This window comes from Prunus avium, chromosome 1 (assembly GCF_965620075.1).
Source record: "Prunus avium chromosome 1, drPruAviu1.hap1.1, whole genome shotgun sequence".
Classification (NCBI taxonomy): domain Eukaryota; kingdom Viridiplantae; phylum Streptophyta; class Magnoliopsida; order Rosales; family Rosaceae; genus Prunus; species Prunus avium.
The window spans coordinates 54,605,867-54,624,237 of record NC_142284.1 but is presented as its reverse complement, the minus strand read 5'-3'; the positions used below and the strand labels follow the sequence as shown (position 1 = coordinate 54,624,237).

The following is an 18,371-nucleotide window of genomic DNA, read 5'->3' as shown; positions in this document are numbered from 1 at the left end:
ACAGGAACCAAAAAAAAAAAAAAGAAAAGAATGAAAAGTAGAAAAATTGTAGAAAAAGTACATGCACAGCAATAAATATGATGATGATGTACTGTTCATTGATATTTGATGATGGCAACAATAACTATTCAAGAAACACCAACGATTCATACATGATGTGCATCGAATACAAGCAACATCAATTGCTTGGATATATGATGATGTATAGCAACAACAATTATTCAAGCACTGTAAAGAGTAGAAAGCGTAGAAAAAGAGAAGATATTTTGCACACACGTTCAAGGACTGGAAAGCGTAGAGCACGTTCAAAGTTTCTAGGGTTCACATAAGATTTGTCAAAGCCTTTTGTATTTATACTTACCACTTTAATTTCTAACGAAATCGAGCAACTTATTAATTCCTTCAAAATAAATTACTTTTTGAATACACCTAAATTTTGTTTGACTTTTAAAAAGTCATCATTGAATACACCTAGATTTTGATGTATTTTTTTAATATCAATTGAAATCTGAATTGAATACACCCAAACTTTTACGACCTCTTTTAAAATCTGAATTGAATACACCCAAACTTCTAAACTCTTTTAAACTCTTTGAAACTCTTAATTGAATACACCCCCCTAAGTGAATTTAAGTAGATATGGGCTTAGTCTAGTTGACTAGAGCGGATGTGCTCCTCACTCTGCACATGAGTTCGAATTTTTCTGCTCGTAATTTAGATTATATTAAAGTAAAATATCGCTTGTATAAAAAAGAAAAAAAATTGAAGACCCTCTGCTATTGCTCCACACATGCTTTACATTAGGGATGACCGTAGTAAAACATTTTTTTACGTAAGAGTTGGGTTGAAATTTGTCAAAGTCAAAGAGGATGAAAATCATTTGGGTATTAGTGGATTTTTCGTATCTTAAACGTATATCTTGTCAAATTATTGACTCATTTATTTTACATAAATGATCATCAAATTATAATTGGAAAATATTTAAAAGATTTGTCAGTCAAGATTCAAAGAATGGGTTTGGCCGAAAATAAAATAAAATTATACACCTCTAACACGTACATACCATTTGAAAACTGAAACATAAGAACGACATGTCGTCTTATTTCGAAAACTGAAAAAAACCTTTACATCGGTTTCATAGTGTGAACGCGAGAAAAAACTGCCCACCTAAAAACAAAAAGAAAAAAAGCCGATCCAATTTGGATTGAACCCAAACAAAAGAAACGCAAAGTCGCACAAGAAATTCAAAGAAGAAGAAGAGCAGAGCCAAGAAACCCAAGAAGAAGCCAAAGATAGGAAGCCAAGATCTGCCTTCCATGGACCTGCCTCAGTACCTTCACCAGCACCCAAGGTACGCTCCTTCTCATCCCTACCCAGCCGACCCCCTGAATTTCCCAAACTATCCTCACCGCCACCACAACAACCACCACTACAACCACCACCATCACCAGCAACCACCACCACAAATCCAACCACCGCCGCCTCCACAGCCACCACTACCCCCAACGTCGTCGTATCACCCTCTGCCTCCACCTCCACCACCGCCGCCCCATCCCTACAACCCCAGCCAGCCCCAATTGCCCTTTGATTCCGAACATTCTAGAACCTTTCACTCTCTTCACGACTTCCCTGTCTCCTCGCCCCGTGTCTCCAGCCGAGTCACTCTCGATGCCGAGCGCCATCGCCATCATCGATTGCCCCAATTTGATCTTCCCTACCTCGAAAAGAATCCCGATTCTTGGGACCCTTCGAGGGCTTATCTTGATTTCGAGCGTGATCGTGAATCGCATAAACCCCAGTTTAGGCTTGAATCAGAGGGTAGTGGTAGTGCTAGGTTTAGAAGCGAGTACAATGAACAACTGCTCCGGGATCAGCGGGTGGTCGACGATGAGTATAATAATCGTCGCCGAGCTCGTGTAGAACCCAATTCTGAAATTGCTTATCGCGAATTGGGGTTTGTGTCGAATCAGAATTCGAATCATTTGAATTCCAATAATTTGGATTTTGATTCGAAATCCGGAGGTTATGATGGCAGGTATGATGAGTTGATGAGGAGTGGTGGTGGTAGGAGGGATGAAGTGTATGAGAATACTCAGAGATGGGTTCATCATGACAGACAAGCTAGTAGAGAGTTGTATGATCCGTTCGAGGTTGATGAGACTAATGGGGGTCGGAATGTTTCAGGGAATCGGGAGTATTATGGTTCGGAATCAGGAAGAGGTAGTAGTAATAATAGGAGGAAGCAGATTCAGAAGAAGAGTGCTTTGCTCCGGCTGCAAATGGCAAAACCTAGTCACAAGAATCACTCTGCTTATTTTGATAATTCTGGCTCTAGTTCCCACAGAGGGAAAGGACATTATGAGTATTCGGATCGTGAGATGGATGAAGAAGAGAGAGGTGGGAGCCCTTTGGAACTTGATGTATCATTTAAATCGAATTCCCTAGTGGCAAAGACAGTTGGGAATAGGAATTTTAAGAGAGATTCAGTGTTTGACAGGGAATTTTCAAATTCTCAACTCACTAAACTCAGTGAGGATGCTGTACATTTGGATAGCTCTGTAGTTGTTGAGGATATGACATCCAATTCAGACAAGGACCTGCGACTGTTGGAAGAGGAAGTGACTACTTCTGGTGTTGAGAGTAGGTGTGATATCGATTCACAGCCGTGTTCTAATGTGACTGATGATTCGTTTGGAAAGAGTGAAGTGGAAAGGGCTTCAAAAAGCAAGGTTTTACAAAGAGCTGATAAAAGTGCTGGTTCTGGTCAAATGCCCTCTCTCAAGGTTTCTAAGAAGAAAAAAGTGGCAAAGAAAGTAGTGAAAAAGGTCATAAATCCTCAACCACTGCCAAAAAATAAGATTGATGAACCTGGAGTAGCAGATAGCTTTATTTGTAGACCATCTGCAGCTTTTGGGGCTGACAGGGGCGAAACCTCTTCTTTTGCTGATCCATGTTCAAATGATGTGCATGCGTTGCCTGTAAATAAAAAAGTAGATGGCTCTTCCCTAAACATGTTATCAGATGAGCATGGCACTGAAGCCAACTCTTGTAGTAAGAGTACTGGGAGCAACTCAACTTCAAAATTGGGTTCTTCGAATCATGAAGAATTTAACATTGATCAGGGTCCTCTGACTGTAGATACTTCTCTCCAGGGCTTGCTTACGATTTCAAATTTTAGCAACAATGTAACTGATTCACTTAGGGTAGCTAGTTGTCCTGAAACTGATGGTGTTATAGATGTCAGCAAACAGATTTGTCACAGTGGTAACAGTTTATCACTTGATAATGTCATCCGAAAAGAATCATCAGAGGCCATGCTATCTGTAGAAGGCAATGCCAATTCTGGTTTTTTAAGTTCAGAGAAAATTATGATGCATGACGACATTATGAATGCAAATGGTTCAGGCCATGGTACAGAAACCACCTTGGATATTGAGAGTGGGAGAAATGTGTTACATCAGGAAATAATTGTTCATGACATTGGCACTGTGGATGCCATCAATGAGAATGTTTGTAAATATCAGTTCCCCACATCACTTCAAATTGGTTTTGTGGAAGAACTTCCAAAGGGTATATCTTCAGCAGAAAGCAGCATGACTGTTGGTTTGTCAAGTTCGGGGGAGACCTTAGCTGTTTGCTCCAATTCTGGTAGAGGTACCACCTGGGATTCTGACAAAGTTTGTACTAATTATGATGAGAATATTATTGGTAAGCAACCATCTGCAGATGGTGCCTCCAGATCATTTGGAATTTGTGCCACACAAAGATCTCCAGATATTACAAAGTCAGTTGGAGATAGTAAGGGTGTTACTCATAAGAATAAAAAGAAGAGAAAAGTTAGGTCTCGATTAGACTCTTCAAGGGCTTCCAACACTTGTGCAGAGCCTATAAATGTTTCCGTCAACAAAAATTCTGTGGATACAACAGTAAGTTCATCCCTGAAGGATGCTAGTCATGCAGAAGTCGCTGTTTTTGGTGTTGGAAAGTTAGATATTGGCTCACAACGTGTTAATGATGGGGTAAGTGTTATGCATGGGAAAAGCTCAGTAGATGGACTTTGTGAGGCTAAGTTATCAACTAGAAGTGATGTTAACTGTGATCCCAATGAGACTTCACCGAAGTATATAAAGAAGAGAAAGTTATCTGCCTCTCATTTAGTATTGACTACATCTCAAACCAATGATGGACCTACAGATAAATCTACATTTTATACAGATGCACCTTTGAAGTCTAATGATGTTCCAACACAAGAAGAAGACGAAGTTGCTGCTTCCAGCACAGGTCTTCTCCTTGCTACTGCTAATTTAATGCCTTCTCAAGAAGGAAGCACTGTATTTCTTAAGGATAATATAGCAGGAGTATTATCTGACGCTGTAGCTGCAGCTAGGGATGCCTTTACTAATGATGGTATGAAGTCTGAGCACCAAGGTGTGGACTCCTGTTCAATTTATGAAGAGTCAGTTTCAGATACACTATTCCTTTGTCCATCACAATTGAGAAATGAGCAGAAAGAGGCAGGTACTCAAGTTATGGTCATAAATAATCATCACCTTGACATTATGGACATAGAAAGCAACCGTGAAGAAAATTTTGATATAGTTGCAACAGACGAGCAAGTTATTATACATGGTGAGACTGCTTTATGCAGAGTTTCTTCAGAAGTCGAGCCTCCAGATTTAGGTTATAAATTTTCCTGCACAGATATGGAATCAGATTATGTCTCTGTGAAAGATACATTGCCATTTGCTTCAAATCGTCTGCTGTTGTGCGCCAATGACAATGAAGTATCCACCACTAACTCTAATGATGAAGGGGTGGAGTCTGTGCCTGATACACTATCAGATACGGGTTCTCCAGAAACTTCAACTGATGTCCCTGGCGTGCAGATGCGAACTTGTAGTCCATCAGTTATTAAAATTTCTGATGGAAAAGATTGTGGGGATGACCAGAAATTAGATTTGAAGTCTGTGGTTGAAGTTGGTTGCAGTGCATCTGCTCAAAATTCATTATCAGAGTGTACCAAATCTAATTTAACACCACATCCTGTAACTGAAGGTGGCCAATCAGTCACGGGGAAGACAGTAGCTTTGCCATTGCAGGATAGCAAAAAGACAGCTCATGGTTTGAATCTCGTAACTGCTGAATCTCGGTTGAAGAATCAGTTGGGTCAAGCTACTCATAGGATTGTTCCAGGTCATTCATATTCTGTGTTTTCTACCTCAAAGAAGACTGGCTCGTCAAATCATATGGCAAAACCTCGGACTTGGCATCGAAATGGTAATGCATCTGCATCTTCTCTTCCTGCAAGTATGCCTTTCTCGAGTACTGTTCCACCCCAAAGAATCTTACCACCAAAAGATGGAAAACTTCAGAGTAATTCTTATGTGCGTAAAGGCAACAGCCTTGTTAGAAAACCAGTTCCAGTTGCTGCTCTACCTCAAAGCTCTCATGGGTTTAGCTCAGCTGTTTATCGGTTGAACTCTTTAGGTATAGATGGGTTGAAGAAGAATGCAGGATCTGACAGTAGGGTTGATGTTAAAAACCCTCCAAGTCTCGTGAGAACGGGAGAAATGAATGCTCCTTTTGATAGGCCCAGACCCCTGTTGCCCAATGGAGCCAAATTATCTACTTGTGATGCCATCTCTTTGGGGGTTCGTACATCATCCCAATTGGCTGAGCCTCTTCTTAGTGGTGAAACTACGTCAGATCCTATGAATTGTTTGGAAACTAAAGATGCAAAAATTGTTGTCAATGACTCACTGGTAACTTCTGAAACTCAGGAAAATCTTAGTGGTCCATTCAACAGTTTGGAAAACCAGACGGAACTACATGATGGGAATTTGGCGCCTTCAAATACGAAGAATATTGTCTATGTAAAGCGCAAGTTAAATCAGTTGGTTGCATCTTCCAGTCCTTGTGACCTTCCTGTCCACAATGCTGATAAGATCCAACACTCATCCTTTGACGGCTACTACAAGAGGCGCAAAAATCAGCTAATTAGGACATCTTCAGAAGGTCATGCTAAACAGGCAGTTATCATGTCCAATGACAATTTAAACTCACAGGTGCAAAAGGTTCCTAAGATTGTCCCCAGCAGAATATATGGCAAGAAGCGATCACAGAAGGGTATGCTATTAGAACTTTTTCAATGAGGTGTTCTCCCTGCAATAATATTCTTTTACACTGATAGATGGCATCAACCAATATTTTGAAATGAATTTTCTGGATCTGGGCAAAAGTAGCTTTGATCAATTTCATTTATTCATTACTGCCAACTGTTATGCATCTGAATGTTTTTCTCTTTCCTTGATGTTGTCCTTTTCCAACTTTGTTAAATGTATTTAAGCTTCCTTTTTTTTGCAACCTTTTCCAACTTAAGTTCTTTTCATGCTTCACATTTCAATGATGATATCATTTTACAAATTTGACATTCTCGTATGGTAACCCATTCCGTGTTTTATAATCATATTACCTCTGGCATGATAAAATCAAGTGGGGTTTCTATTTACAGTTATTGCAAAGACAAGTAAAACTGGAAAAAACTCTTTGGTGTGGACGCCACGTGGTACACAGGCATCGAACAATGATGGTGATTCATTTGACCATCAGAAGGTATTGCCTCACCTGTTTCCGTGGAAAAGAGCAAGACACTGGAGGACTTCCATGCAAAGTCAGGCTTCCAATTTCAAATATAGTTCTGCATCAACAATCAGGTATGCTATATATTTTTTTCTTGCTTTGAAGCTGCATTTAGTTTTAATCACATTTGGATATGTTGCTTAAGCAGATCAAATATTAATCTCTTCTTTCAGTAAAAAACTGCTGCTGTCAAGAAGGCGGGATACTGTATACACTAGGTCAACCCATGGATTTTCACTTAGAATGTACAAAGTATTAAGTGTTGGTGGGTCCAGTTTAAAATGGTCAAAATCCATTGAAAGTCGCTCAAAGAAAGCTAATGAGGTTAGTTGGCTATATACGAACAGGCAGGCTATTATTTTTCCCTTGAAAGTTATCCCCTTTCTTTTAAGTCAAGTAATGGTTGCCAAGTCAGAAACTGTTTTTTCCCTCTCCATATTAATTATTTGTATTAACATTGTCTAGGAAGCTACACGTGCTGTTGCTGCAGTAGAGAAGAAGAAAAGAGAACACAGTGGTGCTGCTTGCGTTGGTTCTGGGTCTAAATTTAGAAATAATATATCGGGTAAGTCAGTTCATAGTGTAGTGAGCCTTATGATAATTCTGATGTCTCAGATGCATGAGCAGTTCTTGCATGTTGTATTGCATTTGGTGTGCACCTTCAGTATGTCTTTTCCCTGAGGATGTTTACTTGATTATTAAGTATCTCATGATATGGCAGGAAAACGTATATTCCGCATTGGTTGTGTCCGTTACAAAATGGATCCTTCAAGGCGAACACTTCAGAGAATTTCAGGTGGACTTAATTTAGCTGCATATTGAATGCCCTAGTCATCTTTTTGTGCTTCATATACAAGGAGCTTTGTCTACTTTTTTCTTTTTCTGGATAATGGATCTGGTCACCACATGTTCTTAAGTTTCAACCTTTTACGAGTAGATAGTCACATCTAGTTCCCGAGTGACTGGAAAGTGGGAAGAGAGGGACTTTTTTTCTTTCTTCATATCTTTGGGATTTATAATTTTGGGCTGATGATGTGCCCCTGATTGCTGACTAGTTTGGAACTGCTGATTTCTATTGCGACAAGATTTTGACATTATTTAGCAGGTTAAATGTATAGTTTATCAGCATGTGCCTACACACTGTACTCTGTTTTTCGTTTTCTTGTTTGAATTATATTTAGCTGTATGTTCAGAGTCCGAAGAAATATTTCTAAGCTGATTAATGACCTTTTAGGTGTTTTCTTTGTAAAGCCTTCTTTTTTCTCTCAGTTTGGGATATTTACACTCTATTCTGATAATATCTTATCAGCAAATTTGTCATACAATCTTCACTCATGCTCTGTGTAGATGACGGATCATCAAGCTCTGCTGTGCTCAATCCAGAAAAGGATGCCAAGAGATCTTATGTTCCAAGGAGATTGGTGATCGGCAATGATGAGTAAGTTGCTTTAGTTTATGCCATGAAATAGAGTACATAGATTGCTGAAATTAATGCGAGCAAATGTGAATGTCAGTTGATTGTGTCATAGAAACCTCCAAGTTATAATTACTCTCCTCTTAAGCTTTTAAGTTGTCAGATATAAATGCATTCCCATTTTGGCAGATATGTGCGGATTGGCAATGGTAATCAGCTTATCAGAAATCCGAAGAAACGAACTCGCATATTGGCTAATGAAAGAGTTCGATGGAGTTTGCACACTGCCAGACTGCGGTTGGCAAAGAAGCGGAAGTACTGTCAGTTTTTTACGAGATTTGGCAAGTGCAACAAGGATGATGGAAAATGCCCCTATATTCATGATCCCTCTAAAATTGCAGTCTGCACAAAGTTTTTGAAGGGGTTGTGTTCCAATCCCAACTGCAAGTTGACTCATAAGGTTTACCATGTGATAGGACTTCACGTGATCTACAGCAGATCTTTATACTTATTTTCCGACATTTATCTTCTTTTTTTCCCTATTTATATTTATCTTCATGCAGGTCATTCCCGAAAGAATGCAGGACTGTTCTTACTTTTTGCAAGGTGCATTCTGGTAACATTGTGCTATTTAAGGTATTAATGGAAATGAAAAATTCTAACAGGTTTCCTGGCAGGTTTGTGCTCCAATGAAAGTTGTCCTTACAGACATGTAAATGTGAATCCAAAGGCATCTACTTGTGAAGGATTTCTTAAGGGATATTGTGCTGACGGGAATGAGGTAATGTCTTATTATATACAACTTTCTTTTTGTTTGTTTTGATCTTTATATTGGTTTGAATCTGGGACTCTTTTCTCTTGTTAGTACGAAGGCTTATCTGTTAGTTTAATTTGTGCATGTGGCATGTGGCATGTGGGGATGCATTCCTTTCCTACATTCATTTGGACATGCCATAGGAAAAACTGGTGAGGGTTGGGTGTATGGGAAGATAGTGGAATGGTTGATGGAAGAGGAGAGTAGAAAGTTAACTGTAGTGGACGTATCAAGCATGCATATTGATTTTGTGGGAAATAAATTTTTGAACACTCATTTGGACGTATGGTTCAATGAGCACATCATCCTTTTTATTCAGGGTTGTTTTGGGAATAGGATAGGTGGATGTGTTCAGTATAATTTGCTAAATTATAGATATGTGGAAAATAGGTGGATGCGAAAAGGATTTCTCGTTATTATATTAGGTTTTCACTCTCTCTCTCTCTCTCTCTCTCTCTCTCTCTCTCAACAAAAAAACATACACTAATGTTGGAATAAGTAAAATAGAATATATATATGTCCCTCACAGTGCCGGAAGAAGCACAGCTATGTCTGCCCGTCTTTTGAAGCAACTGGAACCTGTCCTCATGGTCCTAAATGCAAGCTTCACCACCCCAGAAACCGAACAAAGGGAAAGAAAAGGAAACGAACAAGAGAACAAAAAAACGCTTGGGGCCGTTACTTTGTATCCAAGGATATCAATTTTTCTGAGCCGAGAGCAGTGTCTGGAAAGCACTGTGCACAAAATGGTGATGGCATATTTGATGATGGAAGGGCTGCTGATTTCATTAGCATTGATGCTAGTGATGAGGAGGCCGGAGAAAGCAATGATCCAATAAACGAGCAAGCTGCATCGTGCGACAGTGATTCCTCTGAATTAGAATTAGATGACCTTGATGAGCTAATTAAACCGGTTCGTTTACTGGACAGGAGTCTGAAGACAAACATCTTATAACAGTGGCAGCTCAAGAGGGACGGTATACAAGCTATATGCCATGGAGTAATTAGTTTGTTGTAAATGCGGTTCGAGTAAATACTGGAAGAAATTAGAAGGAAGATCCGGGAGAATCCTTTGTACACCATAGCCCTGCGAATATTTTAGCCAATTCATCAGTTTCAGATGTATTAGTTATAGATTTTTTGTTTCTTTACTAAGAAATTGAGATTTTTTTTTTCAATTTCTTATTTTTATAAATTTCCTTGTACATTTGTATACTGTAAAATTACAAGTGTTAAAATGAGATTGTTTTCCATGTGAGTATTCCCCTGAGCCCGAATTTTTTTCTGAATGTTGAAGGAGTTAAGAATTTTTGTGGATCTTCTGCGTAATTAGTTAATAATTCATTTTGGATAAAACAAAACTGGAAGTGAATATGTGATGGCTGCTAATTGCCTGTTCATTTTTACCACACGCAACTCAATCTTATCCTCATAAATACGTGGAACATCATCATTGCCTATTGGCCTTCCATATTTCCCAAAACTTCGGTACCTGAAAGCATCATCATTACATAAAAACAAAACTACATAAACGATTCAGAAATTTGGGCCATAGGGCAATTATAGCTCTCTGCATTCAGCCATGGCAGCAACTTCCTCTTCGATGGCTTTGGCAAAGTTTTCCATGTTGGGTTATGTTGGAGGAGGGAGGAAAGAAGTGAGAAAGAGAAGGGGGTTTTCCATATCAGCAGCTCAGCAGCCAGAAGTCCAAGAACCACAAGAGGTGGAGGTGCAGGGAGGGCAAGAGTTGAAAAAGGAGAAAATAAAGCCAAAAGGAACCACACCAAGGCCAGTGGAAAAACAAGTGAATGTGCAGAGCAAGAACATGGGCAGAGAATATGGAGGGGATTGGCTTAGCAGTGTGACAAGGCATGTCAGGATCTATGCAGCTTACGTTGACCCAGAAACCTGTGCTTTTGATCAGACACAGATGGATAAGCTCACGATTATCCTGGACCCCACCAAGGAGTTTGTGTGGACTTCTGAAACCTGCAATAAGGTCTACTCCTACTTCCAAGAGCTTGTAGATCACTATGAGGTAAATTTAAGTCCCATGACTACTTTTTTTTTCCCTTTATACAAACAAAGTTAGGAGCGAATTGAATCTATAATCTCGGATGCAGGAGTAAATACTTTTAATCACTTAAATTACAAGCCATTTGCCTCATGACTAAAAGCAAGGCTTAAATCTTAAATTAAACACAAAACCCATATTCCTCTTAAATCTTGAATTGTTTCTAGCGTTGAGGGTTCTGTTCCTTGCTGAGGCATTTATATTACTTTGGTGTGAAAATCAGGGTGCCCCATTGACAGAATATACTCTGCGTCTGATTGGTTCGGATATAGAGCACTACATAAGGAAGATGCTATATGATGGGGAAATAAAATACAACATGGATGCAAGAGTCCTCAACTTCAGCATGGGCAAGCCTCGCATTATGTTCAATAACAATGATATCCAACCTCAGGATGTACAATGATAAGATCCAAACAGAATGGCTGGAGAAAGAAAATGTATATTTTATATTAGATTGTCATATGATGATGGCTTCCCTTCTATCTGTTCTTAATCATTGAAGGTTAACTTTTATGGAGAAAAAGAAAAATATACGTCTGATTTTGAGAGTCAAATATGATTTTAATATACAGTTAGCACTCCATTAGCGAGAACAAAAGTATGCATCATTCACAAAAATTCCTAAAGCATAGCATCGTATGATGCAGCTGTAAAATGTGCCACTTTGAATCCCTGATAACTTTCATGCTAACACCTTACCCAGCTGCAGCCTAATCTGTACAACTGCGCTTCCGTCACAATCTGAAGATAATGCAAGAAGTCCTACATGCGGCTAAACTTCCTTTTTCTATCAGCTTGAGGCAACACCTTCAAACAAGACGAGTCACTCCAAGGACAGAAGCATCCTTCTTGCGCCACATTCTAACAAAAATTTAAAACAATTAGACAAATCAATGCAATTAGAAGAGAATGCAATAATCTTCACTGGGCATAACTGATAGAGAAAATGTGCATGATGCAAAGTAACACATGCAAATTCATGCACCAACATATAAACAACAATGCAAAGGCATGTCAATCCGTGCATACGCCATGTGCGTGATGAATGCTGCTTTGGTTAGTAGCTGCTGTGATCAAATGCAGATTGGTGATTGTAATGTTCAACACAGAGAGAAGAACTGTGTTGCAGATGGCCTGGCTAATTGGAGCTACAATATGGATTTAGGGGCTTGTGTGTTTGAGGACGCTCCTGGCTGGATTATTTCCCTGTTAGCTGATGATTTGTTAGGATTTGCTAGATCTCGTTTGATTTGTTCTGATGTAGGTTAGTTGGTTGTTTTCTGGGGCTTGCCCCCCTTGTTCATAAATGAAAATGCCCCCAGTACTTTGAAAAAAAAAAGTCTTACGTCAATATGGGTATTGAAAACTGGACAAAAATTGCAATCAACCCCAACAAAATTTTAGTTAGTGTATCACCGGATTGAATGTCAAGTAGCAACTGCCACATTACACCAAATCCTTTTCCTACCTTTTTCTAATGGATGGTTTGCTCAATAAAACAAACTAAGCAGATACCCTTGTACCAAGCACACACATGCAACAAAATATAAAACAAACTAACCTTCAGCCAGTAGAAAAATCCACGCAAAAGATTCAAAATTCTAGGGCGGTCGCTACCAGCAGCATCAATCTTTCTTGCCAGGACTGCAAGATTAGAAAACAAATTAATTAGAAGTTAAATACAATAAAATTGAAAGAATGCAAAACTGGTAAGTTGTACACAGAAGCATCTAAAACAATAAGTTTCAAAGAAACCATGGAAAATGAAAAATAATAATAATAATAATTTTTGGTCATTAAAGAAGTCATGTTGGAAAACACTGCCACTTCAAAAAAGATGCCCTACACCTCTCTTAAGATAGCAGTCCTCATTAAATGAGCTAAACAGCAGTACGCAAAGGCAATGGCATTACACAGACAACAAGGCCTTACACCATCAATCAATTTACAATATATGTATGTAAATATATTACTGAACTTTAAGTCCTTAAAATTTAAACATAAACCAGGCAATATAAGTACATATAGTTAACGGATAAACGTAGCAGGATTGACCCATAATGGGCTCCAATCGAACTCTGGGGACCAAATCTAATAAGGCCCCAGTTCATCCCCCAAAAGGTTGCAAGGAGAGGCATGAGGATTCTACTTAAGAACTTCCCAATCAACAAGAATCAGAGTTCTGTATAATCTAAACATGCATAATAGCGTGTGAATCATCTAAATCTTTGTACTTCTGGTATTAAAATGTAAACAATATAAAATATGAATCTAAAGGAAGGGATCAGACCACATTATATACTCAATGCCCAATTCAGTTCATTTAACATGTATATGCGCAGTGGAGCATACAAAATCCTAGACTTCCTAAATATAAGAGAATCAGCCGCCACAAAAATTTTCATATTCAGCATACCCCATATGTACCAAAAAAAAAAGACAGCAGCAAGCATGGGAAAACAAATGCATTATAAAGAAAACCAACCTATGTGCTGCTCTCGATATGAAGCTCCTAATTTCCCTGCAACTGGGTAGGATTTTGTTCTTCCATTGCGCAGATTTCTGTCGTGATTTATTGGCCTTCGTAGGGTCAGTTCTTTCAAGAGCCTTTTATACTCTTCTTGGTCATAAGGCCGTTTAAGATCCTTCATAAGCCCCATCCTAAACTGGGCATGACTTGTATCACAAGTTTCAACACACCACCCACTGTCTATGTCCACCTTTTTATTTTCAAAGAATTAAAAGTAGAAACAACCATTAAAAAATCATCAGAAGCCACAAATTAATAAAACTATGCATGCACATGTGTGTATGAGTGCGTGTGTATGCACGTGATAGCATAAACTAGAAAAACAAACCAAAGCTGAAACGGGGGAAGATGCATACTGCCGTAAATGAGGTAAAATACTCATTTTTACTCTCCACATCCTCCTCAAGTACAACTGCCACTGGTCCACCAGTTGTAGGTATATACACCACTTTTCCACCATATTTTCGTAGACCATCTAGAAACTCTTGATAGTCCATGTCCCTGTCTATTTGACCAGACGCAGCTCCATGGTTGCGTCCATGCTCTGCCAAATGAGGTATTTTAACAGGAAGCCCCTTTGTACCACCATCTGCACCTTTCTTATTTACATTCTTCTTCTTCATATGAGAACTTTTTAAAGTTTCTCGAGTAGTGGGAACCTCTAAACCATGAAATTTATTAGAACGCCCTCTTGTCCTATTGGAAACAGGATCCGGAGCTTCCACATTTACATTCTTCTTCACCTCTGAACTCTTTTTCTTTGGCAGACCCTCTGAATCTTCCGGAATTCCCCTTGTTTTTTCCCTCATAGCATACCTAACAGTTCTTGGGCTCTTAAACTCTTCTTCATTCAAAGGAATAACAGAATCGTTAAAGCAATAAATTTGTTCCCTCTTTATACTACCCCTCAAAGCTTTTTTTCTTTCTGTCTTCTTTTTCACCTGAGATTTTTTCAAAGTTTCTGGGGTATCTAAAATGGTCTCATCTAGTTCCCCATCTTCTTGTTCATACTTTATCAGCTCTAAATTCTCATTCTCTCGAACAACCACCAGTATATAGGAGTTTCCATCTTCCGTCAGATTTTCCAAAAATTTCTTATAGTCAGGATCCACATCATCATCAACCCAATCGCCATAAAGATCTAAACCATTCAATGATTTCTCAAAATCCTTATCCTCCATTTCTTCTTCCCCTTGGATACTACAGTCTCTTCTTTTCTTCGTGGCACTGAACCAGGATTTGGGCTCAAAATTCCTATCAGCAATGCACTCTCTCTTCCTCCGCCTGGCCAACCTCTTGTCATCCTCACAATCCCCCTCATAATCCTTCTTTAAACTGTTGAGCTCTCGTATCCCCTTATAGGGCGCCATTTACCAACAATCAGCACACAAAAAACCCTCCTCGTCTCTCCCCACACTACTTCTAAGTCAGTGACTGAGACGTTGCACTGCCAAGCTTCTGTTTCAAAACACCTAGAAACAAAATCATATATCGATAATGCAAATATCAGAGCATGCATTGTGACCACAATTCTGTAATATCGATGGAACAGAACAACCCCCGTTTGGTTTCTGAGAAAATACAGAAAAATGAAAAACCAGTGACGATCCTGATTCCTACACTTTCTTTAAACAAAATAACAAAACCCACCATCATTAAACCTTAATCAAAGCAGTAAAGTTTAACACTTGAAATTTAGCACAATAAAAAAAAATCCCCGGGTTTTCTCAGGAACCAAAAGGGGGTATTGGGCTGAGAAAATACAGGAAAAGAAGAAAAAAACAACGAAGATCCCAAGTTATACACTTTCTCTGAACAAAATAACAGAAACCCAACATCAGTGAGACACAAAAAACAAACACTAAAAACAGAGACTTTAAAATTAGCGCAATAAAAAAGTAAATAGCTTTCCCGTGTTTTCTCAGGAGGGATCTTGATGTTATTTCTTACCTAAATCCAAGCGACGCAAGAGATCAAGTTTGCACAATGAACCCTAAGATAAAGCCAAAAGCATCACTACACTTCGTCAGGTTTGAGGACTTCAGTCGACTGCACAGTGTTTTTTTATTTAAAAATGAGCAAAGGAAAGATTACAAGGAAAAGCGGCGAGGGCAACCCAGAGAAAGAGAATCCCAGTTCGCAGCCCTAGCTGCAGCAGACGCAGGAAGATTATCTTTACAAAGATGACAAGAAGAAATTTGGTGCCCAGCACTTGCAAGAGCGGCGACGTTACGGTTTTTAATTACAAATCCTATGTTTCTATTTCTTTTTGCTACAAAAGTCCTTACCTTTTCTTGAATAAAGCTTTTATTAATTACAATTTAATTTTCTCTTATCTAGAAAAACAAGCATTATAATAAATAAATAAAATATGGTAAAACAAGCATTATAATAAATAAATAAAATATGGTAAAACACTAAGGGCTCATTTGGTACGGGGTACTGTCATGGACTGGACTAAATATAGGTACTGTCTTGGATTGGCTTGGCTTGACATAAGCTGGATAATACTTATACAGCGTTCGGTATATGTTTGATTGGACTAGGACAATTTTTTTGTTTTTGAAAAGTAAAATTTTTTAAATATTTTTTGACTTTTCTTCTCTCTCCATCTCTTTCTTCCTCTCTGCATCTCTTTTTTTATTTTTTGGATGAACCAATCTGCTGCTCTTTCTTCTTCTTCCCTTCTACATCTCTTTCATCTTCTTCTTTTCCATTTTCTCTCCTCTTCTTATGTCTACTTTTCTTTTCTTTCTTTTTTGCTAAAATTTTATCTCCTCTTCTCTGTTTTTTTTCTAAAATTTTCTCTCATCTTCTTCTCCATTTTCTTTCCTCTTCTTCTCCATTTTCTTTCTTCTTCTCTGTTTTTTTTTTGAAAAATCTCTCTCATCTCTTCTTCTACATTTTCTCTCCTCTTCTCTGTTTTGTTTTTCGAAAATTTTCTATTCTCTCCTCTTCCTCTTCAATTATGTCTTCTCCTTCTTGGGTGGCTGTGGTTGGTGGCTATGGCTGGTGGTTGTGGATGGTGGTTGTGGCTGTCGCTTGGTAGGTCGGTGGTTGTGGAGCGATTGGGCGTGGTTGCTCATTGCTTAATTGGGTAGGGACTGTTAGTCCTTCCTCTTCAGATGGGTTTAGCTAAGAACACCTAAGAAGGTGTTTTTGGTGGGCCCAGTATTAGTTAATCCCACTTAAAATTAGAACCGGGTGAAACAAACATGGGATAAAATTTTAGCCAAGCCAGTCCAAGCTTGCATGGTGTACCAAACAAGCCCTAACTTTCTTGATTGATGATTTTCTTAGTAAACATTAATGGTGTGTTAATGTCACCCCCGATTCGAAAATAAGGATTATCTCCGAATTAAGGCATGAATCATACCATAGTTATAAAAACAAACTCCTATAACTATGATATGATAGAAATAGAGCCAATAATATTACAAACTTATATAATAAATACAAAGTCAGAGTCGCAGTAGCTCAAAGCTAGTTACACACACTAGAGTAATATTCCAACAATTTATTCCTTAATAATTTTACAGACAGTAACTAACAACACTGATTTAGTCCTCTGGTGGAACTTCGATTTCCTAACAATTACAAGATAAATGAGTTATGCATATGCGATGATGTCATGAACTCACTCCCTTCTAAACCCACTAATTCATACTTTAGGGCATCAAGCATGTATGTCTCATACCATGCCACTGTGGCTCTGAATACTCTAAAATATAAATTAGTGCTCATCCGTCCCTTACCCCAAGTTTTGTTAACGAATTTCTCAACTTTCACTTTTCATTAGAGGCGCTGCTCCCATCACTTCAATATATTCAAGCTCTACTCCCGTCACCTGAATATATTCCACATTTTTTTTCCTGATATATCTAAAGTATTCTCCCACCCTTTAGATAGATCTTAAACTACGCACAGACCCAACACAACTGTATTTATGATCCATATGTAATGCAGCTTAAACGTTTGCAGAATAATAACAATTCAAATAAAAATAATAATATTTTAAATTTAATCACATGGATAGTAATATTCATCAAACATCATTTAATATGCGATAAACATTCATAAAATAATAACATTAGCATTCACCTAACGATACCCACCAAGTAAAACAACAAGATATTCATATTTAGTATTATATAATATATACAAACACCAAGATTAAAAGTGATATAGTCTAATCATTGGGGAAAAAGTTAGAGACCCTACCTCGTGTTCAAGAAGCTAAAATGACAAAATTACCCTTCGGAGGTTGCCGGGTTCTCTCCCGTTCCTAGATTTGAAAAAATAAATAACAAAAATGAAGTTAGAAAATCTAATTTTATAAAAATATTTTTCTCTCTTAACATAGAGAATGCACCCCATGCTCCGCTACTTGCCGGAGCCGCAAGTGGGCTTGTTTCCAGTTACTATTTATCATTTTAAAAAAAATCCTGCAACTTTTCCTTGTTTTTCAAATTTAATCTCAGATTTTGTGAGGCATTTTGACCGACCAAACGTTAGCGAAAATGGGCAAACTTGTAGTGGTTTTGAAGCTTAATGTCTCTAGTTTCTAACCCAACAAACCACACTGAAAACGGAGCTAAAACGAAGGAGAAAACTAGCTCCAAAGTTGGGCTCATGGCTGGTTTTCTGCAGAAAACAGATTTTTTTTCCAAACTTTGCACATGTGTTTGACCTATCAAGACTCAACCAAATTTGATGAAACCAATTTGTTTTTGTTCCTTGCCATGTCTAGTTTAAAACCCGACAATTGAATTCCTCAAATACTCAAAATATTGGGAGAAAAAGAGAGCCAAAGTGAGGCTCACGGGCTGAAAATGTCCAGAAAATGACATTTTCCAGATTTTGTTCAAAGTTGTTTTCAACCATTCTAACACCCCAA

At 38.4% G+C, this 18,371-nt stretch overlaps 3 protein-coding genes across 3 annotated transcripts; 2 read left to right on the top strand and 1 right to left on the bottom strand.

Annotated features, from left to right (window-relative positions):
* The first annotated feature begins 1,162 nt into the window (after positions 1-1,162).
* Positions 1,163-10,120, top strand: LOC110766401 (Zinc finger C-x8-C-x5-C-x3-H type family protein). The gene is made up of 10 exons (XM_021969732.2): positions 1,163-6,126; positions 6,512-6,713; positions 6,813-6,963; positions 7,105-7,204; positions 7,361-7,435; positions 7,987-8,077; positions 8,243-8,513; positions 8,617-8,659; positions 8,731-8,834; positions 9,397-10,120. Exons 1-10 carry the CDS (start codon positions 1,317-1,319, stop codon positions 9,820-9,822), a joined length of 6,273 nt encoding a protein of 2,090 aa, XP_021825424.2. The 5' UTR covers positions 1,163-1,316; the 3' UTR covers positions 9,823-10,120.
* Positions 10,121-10,328: 208 nt separating this feature from the next.
* On the top strand, positions 10,329-11,498 carry NDHM (subunit NDH-M of NAD(P)H:plastoquinone dehydrogenase complex). The gene is made up of 2 exons (XM_021969734.2): positions 10,329-10,905; positions 11,165-11,498. The coding sequence occupies exons 1-2, from the start codon at positions 10,450-10,452 to the stop codon at positions 11,345-11,347; spliced, it is 639 nt and encodes a 212-aa protein (XP_021825426.1). The 5' UTR covers positions 10,329-10,449; the 3' UTR covers positions 11,348-11,498.
* LOC110766402 (uncharacterized) lies at positions 11,453-15,746 on the bottom strand. The gene is made up of 6 exons (XM_088246901.1): positions 15,569-15,746; positions 15,425-15,467; positions 13,831-14,946; positions 13,430-13,664; positions 12,506-12,588; positions 11,453-11,805 (listed from the first exon to the last, which is right to left on the bottom strand). Exons 3-6 carry the CDS (start codon positions 14,842-14,844, stop codon positions 11,707-11,709), a joined length of 1,431 nt encoding a protein of 476 aa, XP_088103027.1. The 5' UTR covers positions 14,845-14,946; positions 15,425-15,467; positions 15,569-15,746; the 3' UTR covers positions 11,453-11,706.
* Between the last annotated feature and the right edge of the window lie 2,625 nt (positions 15,747-18,371).

What these genes read in the sequence shown, in the direction of transcription:
- LOC110766402 (XM_088246901.1), bottom strand. Translation starts at nt 14,844, where the DNA reads ATGGCGCCCTATAAGGGGATACGAGAGCTCAACAGTTTAAAGAAGGAT. An exon ending in ATTTTACCTCATTTACGGCA is followed by an intron (nt 13,665 to 13,830) that starts GTATGCATCTTC and finishes GAAAATAAAAAG; the next exon opens with GTGGACATAGACAGTGGGTG. An exon ending in ATATCGAGAGCAGCACATAG is followed by an intron (nt 12,589 to 13,429) that starts GTTGGTTTTCTT and finishes CTAATCTTGCAG; the next exon opens with TCCTGGCAAGAAAGATTGAT.
- LOC110766401 (XM_021969732.2), top strand. Translation starts at nt 1,317, where the DNA reads ATGGACCTGCCTCAGTACCTTCACCAGCACCCAAGGTACGCTCCTTCT. An exon ending in TTGGTGATCGGCAATGATGA is followed by an intron (nt 8,078 to 8,242) that starts GTAAGTTGCTTT and finishes CCATTTTGGCAG; the next exon opens with ATATGTGCGGATTGGCAATG. An exon ending in ATTGTGCTGACGGGAATGAG is followed by an intron (nt 8,835 to 9,396) that starts GTAATGTCTTAT and finishes TGTCCCTCACAG; the next exon opens with TGCCGGAAGAAGCACAGCTA.
- NDHM (XM_021969734.2), top strand. Translation starts at nt 10,450, where the DNA reads ATGGCAGCAACTTCCTCTTCGATGGCTTTGGCAAAGTTTTCCATGTTG. An exon ending in AGCTTGTAGATCACTATGAG is followed by an intron (nt 10,906 to 11,164) that starts GTAAATTTAAGT and finishes TGTGAAAATCAG; the next exon opens with GGTGCCCCATTGACAGAATA.